This window comes from Hylaeus anthracinus, unplaced genomic scaffold (assembly GCF_026225885.1).
Source record: "Hylaeus anthracinus isolate JK02 unplaced genomic scaffold, UHH_iyHylAnth1.0_haploid 4, whole genome shotgun sequence".
NCBI lineage: Eukaryota > Metazoa > Arthropoda > Insecta > Hymenoptera > Colletidae > Hylaeus > Hylaeus anthracinus.
This window is the reverse complement of record NW_026535289.1, coordinates 13,703,614-13,713,345: the sequence shown is the minus strand read 5'-3', so window position 1 is coordinate 13,713,345 and position 9,732 is coordinate 13,703,614. Positions and strand designations below refer to the sequence as shown.

General features: G+C 45.5%; 1 protein-coding gene across 6 annotated transcripts in view; it reads left to right on the top strand.

Moving 5' to 3' along the window:
- LOC128895013 (protein SCAI) overlaps positions 1–9,732 on the top strand; it is a 17,392-nt gene that overhangs the window by 1,286 nt on the left and 6,374 nt on the right. For all 6 annotated transcript variants that reach the window (XR_008461672.1, XR_008461671.1, XR_008461669.1 and 3 more), the window contains exons 2-3: positions 3,422–3,956; positions 4,988–5,303. Coding sequence is in view for 2 of the 6 variants with exons in the window: in XM_054157214.1 (XP_054013189.1) it covers positions 3,422–3,956; positions 4,988–5,303 (851 nt within the window). In the remaining 4 variants the exon portion in view is untranslated. The remainder of the gene's footprint in view (positions 1–3,421; positions 3,957–4,987; positions 5,304–9,732) is intronic.

Genomic DNA, 9,732 nt, shown 5'->3' with positions numbered 1-9,732 from the left:
GTCTTCGAGCTCTTGGCTAGGTAGCTCTCAACTTGCACTGCTTTTATTGCAACCCTCATGCTCCTATTTGGCTACCCTTCGAAAAAGGACAGTTCAGTAATCGTGTGCTCGGACTAACCTTCTTCTCAATTATCACAGTCACCGAACACCTGGTTGGGTAGCCCTGGGGAGAGGATATCACTGGACAGTATATGTTTATGCAAATTCCTAGCTTTACTATTTTACTATTCCTATCAGATAAAAAATTTAGATTTAAATTAATTGCTTATCTTCCAAGTAGCGTTACACGTACTTTATTGTTCATAAGTTACATACTATCGCATTCGCGTCTCGTACATCTTCGCACAGCTGGGTCCTCGAACCCAACAGGTTTAACCCTTACAAGCCTGATTTTCCAAATTGAATTTCAAATCTATCGATGTATTTATTGTTTGAACAATTTCGATAGCTGACGTTTGTTTTTCTTTTTTAACGTATCCAATGGTAACGTACATGCTGCCGAATATTAAAGACAACAGTTCTTGAATTCTTGAATTCCTGAATTCTGAATTCTTCAATCTTAAATTCTTGATTCTTGGATTCTTCCATTTTGAATTCTTGAATTGTTCCATCTTGAATTTTCTGAATTCTTAAATCCTGAATTCTTGAGTCTCGAACCCCGAATTTGGAAATCTTAAGTTTCAATAATAACGAATAATTAATTTTCATTCGTCGCGTACGAATCTTTCATGAAATTATTACGTTTAGACACCTTCGTTAATTCGATACGTAACGTTTCGCATTTATATCGTTGAAACTTAAAACGATCAATGTATTTGTTACTTGAACAATTTCGATAGCTCACGTTCATTTTTTTAAACGTTTCCAATGATAACGTACACGCAGCCGAATACGAAAAACAAACCAATAGCGATTCTATTCGAAAGTCCGGTATCAAATTTGAAACTTGGGGCATACAAGGGTTAAGATCTCAGGCCAATGGTCGTTCTTAACCACTAAGAAGCTTACGCCAATTACCTTCCCCTCATTGAACCTGTAGGTCCTACACAGAAATTCTACGATAAATTTCCAATCTCCTTCAAACCTCGAAACATGATTTTATCACATAGATTCATTCGACACTTTGCTCGTAAATTTTCTTTCTCGCACACCAGATATTATCTTTTTTTCCCCCCCCCCCCCCCCGATTCGAGATTCGCGTACAAATTTTCTGTTTCCAAACTTTTGCCCGTCGTGTTCGCCTCTTTTCAGTTTAGAAATTATAACCAATTTAATTTTGAAGGAGGGGGGGGGGAGTGGGAGGTACATCACGTTGGCCCCCCAATATTAAAAAAATCCAAAATTTTCTTCTTGCAAACGTTTCGTTCAACGTTTGGCTCTTTTTAGTTTAGAAATTATAACCAATTCAATTTCGAAGGGAGGGGGAGTGGGAGAGGGAGGTACTTCACGTTGGCCCCCCAATATTAAAAAAATCAAAAATTTTCTTTTTCCAAAACGTTCTGTCCATCACCTTGCCCCTTTGGAAATTTCGTTTTGCTCCTTTTTAGTTCGATAACGATAAACAATGCCATTTCGGAGGGGCGGGAGCGGGGGTGGGTGGGGGGGAGGGGGGGTGGAAACATCACACGTACTCGAATAGAAAATCCCAGCATTCCGAACAATCTTGAACAAACAAGAAAGACAACTCGAAAATAATTCCCAAGTTTTCTAACTAAATAAACATAATAACTCGCCCGCGCAGTATTTTCGGTAATTTCTGAACGAATCGCGAACGGCGCGTAATCTCGCGCCGAATCGCGATACACTCGAACGCCTCCCGCCCCCCGTCGCCCCCCCCCCCTCCTGTGCGTCATCCCCTTAACGTTTACTTTCCCGGTTACTTCGTTGGGGCCACTTCCCGTCCGCGCGGCGCATCTTTATTTACCCTTTCGATTCCGTCGGTCGGTAATCTTCAGCCCTTTGTCCCTTTCCTTTGATCGTAAAGTGCCATCGGGGGCCCCGGTGTAACTCAACAAAGAGTCAATTGTCTATCCAGCTATTCACACGGAGCCGCGTTCGCGCCCGCCGACACCTACTATAGACAGACGCCCGCGATACGGGCGCCAAACACACGCGAACTTGTACCCGGTCGCGCTGTTAACGCGTTTCACCCGCCGTGTGGACCATTTTGTTTGACATCGTTCGACGCGCGTCTCGCATTTTTTTTTTTTTTTAAAGATATTTCAGGATCCGTCTTTGTCCTTGTTTGTCACGTTGATCGCCATGTCGCCCGTATATGGGTGACAGTGTTTCTCACCCGAGAACCAGAAAGATTAATTCCGAAAGTTAGACATCACGGGAGATGGATCTAAGCGAAATTCATGAATTTCGATGTAGTTACAAAACTAAATACCGCGATATATGTTTCGTTACCTAGACTCCGAGAGCGTAAATAATATTTAATCTTAGCAGAAATTTTCAAGAATATTCTGTTTGCCAGGTTACGGGTGTGCTTTAGCGTCGAGCGTGACAAAAGGGTGACATTTGAGAAAGAGGGAAAATTTATTACGATAAGTTACATGCATTTTTATGCTACGTTATTCGATACAACGCGATTCCTCTTAGCGCTTTCCCTTCACAAAATGGCCTCGAGTACAAAGAGTCGATCTCTTTGAAAATGATTCGGTATGAAAATTGAGATACCTCTGTCACCGTTAATCGCGACGTTTCCCGTGCAAAGTTATCGGCTCTATTAATACTTGCTCGAAACACCGCAACGTCCGAACGAATGCGCACAGGCGACCGACGCGTTCGTAAATATCAGGGACGCTCTTTCAGGATTGGCTCCGCGACTCGAGACAATGGGGAAAGTTTTTCCCGCGCGCGCGCGCGCGCGCAACAAACGCGGTTTGAAAAGTATCGCGGCTCCCGGTATCGCGGTGGTTCCCCCTCTTTTATTGTGCCGTCGCGCTTACGGTAGAACGTGTCGCGTCTTTTGTTCCCCTGTCGCGATTTCTTGCGGACGACGATCGCGACGAAACTCCGTCCTGGCCTTTCAGAAACGAACGATTCGCGTCGAAGTGGGATTATCTGTTTCTGTTTTCAATCAAATGATGGTCCTACGATGGCTCGCGAGCGCACAAAAATTAAGCTTCGACCTCTCGTCGTTTATTCGTGCAGTTTTCGTACTTTGGAACGATAGATCATTGACGACATAATTTTTTTAAAAATAGTACAGGATCGCTATTACTAGGTGTGGTTCCCTCTTGACGATCAGTCTAATATGATCCTGACCGATTGACAAGCTTCTGCCGACTGGATTTTTGTTCTCGGACCGCTTTCTCTTTCGCTCTCTGTCCTTTTCTACGTAAACACGGAATAGAAGAAACGCGATCCTTCCGTACCCTTTCGCCCGCTAACGGTGTTCGTTTCCGCGTTTCAGGACGATACTGGACACGAAGTACGGCCTGAAGAGGTGGCAGATCGGCGAGATCGCCAGCAAGATCGGCCAGCTCTACTATCACTACTACCTGCGCACCAGCGAGACCAGCTACCTGCACGAGGCCTATTCGTTCTACGCGGCGATAAGGGGTCGCGCGTATTACAGCCGCGCCGCCAAGGAGGACAGGAGCGACCTGATGGTGAAGAAGCTCAGGTATTACGCGCGGTTCATCGTCGTCTGCCTCCTGCTGAACCGCATGAAGCTGGTGCGCGAGCTGGTCCAGGAGCTAGACGCTCAGATCGCGGACTACACCAGCACCTACGAGCCCGACGATCAGCTCGAGTGGAACCTGGTGCTGGACGAGATCAAGGCGTTCGTGAAGGCCGAGTCGGCGGTCGGGGTGGTGCACTCGGACTCGAATCCTGTCATACTCACCCACAGACTCGGCGCCCAGACATCGCCGCCGATCGAACGTACGCCACCCATGTGCCTATCGCTGCAGGAGATCCTCATCGTCGGCAACTGCACTGATCAGGTCCACTTCATATACCTATAGTCTCTTATAGTCTCTTACAGTCTCCTATAGTCTCTTGTAGTCTCTTATAGTCTCTTATAGTCTCTTATAGTCTCTTATAGTCTTGTAGTCTTGTAGTCTTGTAGTCTTGTCCATGCACTGATCAGGTCCACTTCATATACCTATAGTCTCTTATAGTCTCTTATAATCTCTTATAATCTCTTATAGTCTCTTATAGTCTCTTATAGTCTCTTATAGTCTTGTAGTCTTGTAGTCTTGTAGTCTTGTAGTCTTGTCCATGCACTGATCAGGTCCACTTCATATACCTATAGTCTCTTATAGTCTCTTATAGTCTCTTACAGTCTCTTATAGTCTCTTACAGTCTCTTATAGACTCTTATAGTCTCTTATAGTCTCTTATAGTCTCTTATAGTCTTGTAGTCTTGTAGTCCCGTAGGGTTGTCCAGAAAACTGGTGGCAATTTTTATGAAAAGTGTTTGAAAGCGTATTAGAATTTTAATGTATACAGTCGGGCCTTATATGAGTGCTCTCGTGTATTTATAACAAAAAGTTAATTGCTTGCACTGTATTCACGAATCTGACTCGTGGCGATATTTTTGATGCCAAACTTAAAATTCACAAGTCTGATTCGTGATAATATTTTGTTTAGGTCAAACTTGCAAATCACGAGTCAGGCTCGCGATGAAAATGTTTAGTTCAATTATAAAAATCACGAGTTCGACTCGTGACGATATTTTCATCCAAATTCGAAAATCACGAGTCCGACTCGTGATCCTAATTTTATTCCAAATTTGAAAATCACGAGTCCGACACGTGATCCAAATTTTCATCCAAATTCGATAATCACGAGTCCGACTCGTGATCCTAATTTTCTTCCAAATTTGAAAATCCCGGGTCTGACTCTACTTAGACATCGTATCCGTTACTTTACTTTCGAGTCCCCGTACGTAACATCTCGATCGATTCTCAACCGATTCTCAACCGATTCTCAACCGATTAAAGTCAACTAAAGTTTGTTGGTCTGTCGATCAGGTGAAGTTCAGCGAGTTGTCGATGGACATGTTCAGGATGCTGCAGACCCTGGAGAGGGAGCCCAGGGACGACCCTAACCACCTTCACGACGCCTCGCCGGCAGGGAGGATGCCCTTCAGGCCGGGCCCGTATCCGGGCGCCGAGAACGGGGCGCCCAGACGCGACAATCCACACAAGTACCTGCTGTACAAGCCCACCTACAGCCAGGTACAGGTATTCCTCGCCAGCGGCTTCAAGGAGCTGCCGGCGAACGGGGCCCTGTTGCTCTACCTGTCGGCGGACGGTTGCTTCTCCACCGTCAAGCATCCGGAAGAAAGTGAGTAGTCTCGGTCGATTGACGACGCCTATGCGTATCTTAGAGCCTTGGCTTGAGCCGTTGCTGTAACGCCCGACACCGCGGGAGCTTTCGTCGCGTTGTTGCTGTTGCGCTGTTAGGACGGGTTCATTCGTGTCTGTCGACTTTTCGATACCTTCAACGGGTGCTTGCGCACGCGGCATTCGCACACGCGCGAATTACTAGGACAACGGTACTGTTTTTGGACCACTTGGTACCGTTATATTTCCAAATTTCATATAGATCCATCCAATATTCCAAGGAGAACAGAGCTCGGTTAAAATGTGAACGCCTTTATTACGTTCCTTACATCCTTTATTACATCCGAATCTGCTTTTGTTTCTCCAGCGTCACGCGTTCTTTTCTGACGCGCACGATTTAAAACAAACCATATACGCGTCAGGTACCTTCATCAAGCTTCCGCAAAGTGGCAGGAAGTCGACGGCACGAACGAGTTCCGGGGGTTGCGTATCGAGGAGGCTTAAAAATCTAGACGCTTTCGTTGTCGTCTCTTTTCTGACCGTCTGGGGGGAGAAGATGTCGCTTCTGAATCTGCTCGAACCTCTAACAGAAAAAAAAGAACTGCCACTCATGGCCGGAGACGATTTAAAAAACCAAGAACGATTCACGAGTCGTCGTTTTCGAACCGATCGATAGGATCGAAGCGTGGAACGATCCGCGAACGATCGTCAAAGCTACCCGTTCGCCACGGGAAAATAGTTGGTGTACGCTGCAAAAGTACACCGGAACGGCAGGGGGCCGGGAAGGGGCTGGGGACGCTGATCGGCCGAAAATTACTTATCGCGATAGAGGCCAGGCCAACCGATGCGCGGTTAAAGCGAATCACTCGCTCGACGGAGCCGAAGGCGAACGCGTGTCGGTGTTTTCGGTCAGTTTCCTCGTGGGGCGGGTAATCCGACGCTTTGGTCGTCGATCTGGGAACGGGTTTTCCGTGTCCCCTGGAACGGAACAGCCGTCAACGGATAAGCCGTGTCGCAACGGTGTACGCCGCGGCCGCTACACGGGAACGAAACGCGTGTCCGTAAACGCGTCGGGATATCTCCGTCGTTAATTGGATTGGACCAGTGGTTCTTAACCTTTTTAAGCTCGGAGAACAGTTATCGCCGGAATCCGCCGACGATCCGCTAGATAGAATATTTTCGTTTACCGCTGAAATCAGGATTCAGAATGTTTGGGATTTCTACGGAGCTTCTGCTGTTCTTGTCGACGTTGGGGTATAATCACTTCGAGATGGTACCGGTGGTCAGCGCTGTAAATATCGAAACGCACCAAATTTTGTGTGACGAGTCCCGCTTTTCGTATCGAGTGAACCACGGAGCAACTGCGGAAAGTTTCGTAGCAGGGATTACAGGGAAATCGAGAACAAATCAGAAACGAACCTTCGAGAACCGGAGTGGCCTAACGTATTTTTTGTTTTTTTTTTTTAATTTTTTTTTAAATCAAACTATGACCCAAAGCGCATAGCTAACGAGATATGTTTCGTAAAACCAAAGCGACATATATTCGACTCCTCGATCGTTAACAGATGACAGCACGGAACTGTTACTTAATTAGTTTATTTAAGTGCGTAGCTTCTCGCTATATCGCACGATCCGTATACATTCAGATCGTACAACGTCATCTTACTCTATGTTCGCTTATCTATAGTTTTTACATGTAACTTATTCCACAGGCACAGAACTGTAACTGTAATTTTTGGCGTATAGATCCGGTTTCTCTTCAGAACTCGGTACCATCATTTTGAAGCTCCGCTTCTCGTCGTCACGAATATTCAATTCCATCCAATTTCGTTCAAAGTTCTTCGCTGCTAAGTAAAAAGGGAACGTAGCTGTAGACTTTTTTTTTTTTTACGATGAAACAAAACGTCTACCGCAACCAGACGTCGATCAAACCGAGAAACACTTGTCGGTCTTCCGGTGGAGTTTACATAATCATATACGGGGTCGAGGAGGGGGGTGGAGGCGGGGGCGGGGGGGCGGGCACACGGGTGACGAAAGTCTTCGCTCATCAACGACGTCCGCGACGTGTCCGCGCCCACGAAGCCCTTGTGCGGGAATAGGAGAAAGGTGACGGTCCGATTCTTTCACCTCGCGATCCTCAACCACCTTTATTATTAAATAGATCGATCGATTATATACGCGTTATCTTGCGTACGCAGCATAGCTGAACAATTTCTACATTTCTATATTCACCGAACGGACGAATACGTACTAAAGGGTTGAATTTTGGTTGCAGGGTCTTAATTTAATCGATAATGCATAGGACACTCACTCGTCGCGCCGTAAATTTAGACGTTAGATTTTAGAGTATTTAGACAGCATTAGAAAGCACGACGCTATTCCAGCTTTGGATAGAAAAATGATCGATTAGAAGTAGAAACGGATTCAGAACGTTCCAAAAGAATTTAGGTCGAAACGATCGAACTCTTTGGGGATTTAAATAGTGATCTAGGATAACTTAGATTTATCTTATTTTAGAAAGAAAGAAAATCCCGGCATCCCAATGATACTTAAATAAGTAAGGAAGATTACTCGAAAATAATTCGAATTTTTCTGTCTAAATAAATGTATAATTCGTGTCCACGTGATTTACTTCTATTTACTTACTATATCGAACGTTAAATTAGGTATTCGATTGCGAGAAAGTATTTCCAAATATCAGCATATTTTCGGTCTGCAAGTCGTTCGGTCTGAAATCACGCGTTAAAAATAAATCCGGTTGAAAAGTCCTCGCGCTACGAGTGCGAGAACAATATCATCGCCTAGCTGCGAGTGGTAACAAGGGATAGAGTAGCGTGTTTCTTTTTTTTTTTTTCTTTTTTTTTTTCTCTCGTCTTTAATTAGCGCCCATCCTCGTGAAACTTTCATGCGGATCGAGAGAAGACATCTCGAGAGTGACCTCGCGAGATGCATGCAGCCGCGACCATGACCCCTTATCGCGGTGGCCGCTGAATTAACTAAATAGGAAATCCAGGTCGTTTAGATGGTTTCCTAATATTCCACGCGTCCCGGACGCGATCGCTATCCTTCGCGCGATTCCCGATCTCCTTTCACGAATACTTGTTCAAATTCACGATAATCCTCCTTGTTTACATGTTTAAACCCGAGAGGCTATTCGAGTCGCGGTCTGAAACAGAAAATATATCCGGTGGTCCCGAACGTTTCTTCCGTTTAATTAATAAGTAATACGTACGCAATATTTTATGTTTCATCGTCGAATCGAGTAGGTTCCATTTTGGTCGCATTCTGAGAGACTAGGTCGACCATTTACGTAAATATTATCGCGAGAAGCAACTAAGTGCAAATCGCGATAGGAACATTTGGAACGATTTAATACACGGATGGTCGGATTCAATCTTTTCGCGCGAAGACGGTACATGGTACATAGTATTTTCCCCTCGGCAAAAATATATTAGCACTGCGGGAGCATCGAGTAACGACACAAATTAAATTCGTGGCGTCATTTTCAAATGAATCGTGGAAAAAAAAAAATAAATAAGAATTTAAAAAAATGTGTCCAACCCCTCGATTGTTCGCGCAACTGTCGTCGCGTCCCGATTTACGACCTTGCGCCGAGTTTTCCCGTCCATCGAGGCGATATCTTTCTGCAAATGTTGGGCGCGAAGGATCCATCTCACCCAAAAAAAAACATTTTTTTCGTTCGCGATTGGAGGCCGACGGGGTCGCTGAAAAATTCACCGTGCCCGACCGCCAAAGGTGCTCCCTCTGACCGCTATTCACAGCGTTAAGGTTACAACCCGGCCGCGAACGCGAAAACGGGTCTTTCAACGAAAGTAGAGTAGCGGAACCGTGTCACGGTCAACCCGCGATGGAGATTCCGACGCGCCAGTTGGATTCTAAGTTCGCAATCAATATCGAAATACGCGGCGCGCCGTCGATATATCGAAGGGTGACCAGGTGGCCGCGCGTTCGAGTTTAAACGAGACCGTTTAGCCTCGTTACGGCCGCGAGGTGTTCGCGAAACGGTGACAGGCCGGAGTTACGCGAACGAATTTTTAGTCGAATCGACGGCCGCGCGTAATTCCCCGATGGGAATATTCGGGAAGCGTTGGTGCCGCTTGACTTGGTTTACTTTTTGTTTCTTTTTACAGGAGTAGAAATATTTTTATCGCGGTTACAAAAAGCATTCCAGAATGAACGATTCGATAGAAGACTTGCGAAATATTGGAGTCGATCTTCAGCCCTGTCCGGTATGGTCGAGCATTTCGGTAGAACGTTTCGACTCGTGATTTGCAAATCTGACCTGAAGATTTTACCACGAGCCACACTCGTGATTTTCAAACTTGACATAAAGTTTTCGTCGCGACTCGGATTCGTGATTTGCAAGTTTGGCATTAAATTTTCGTCACGAGTCAGACTCGTGATTTACA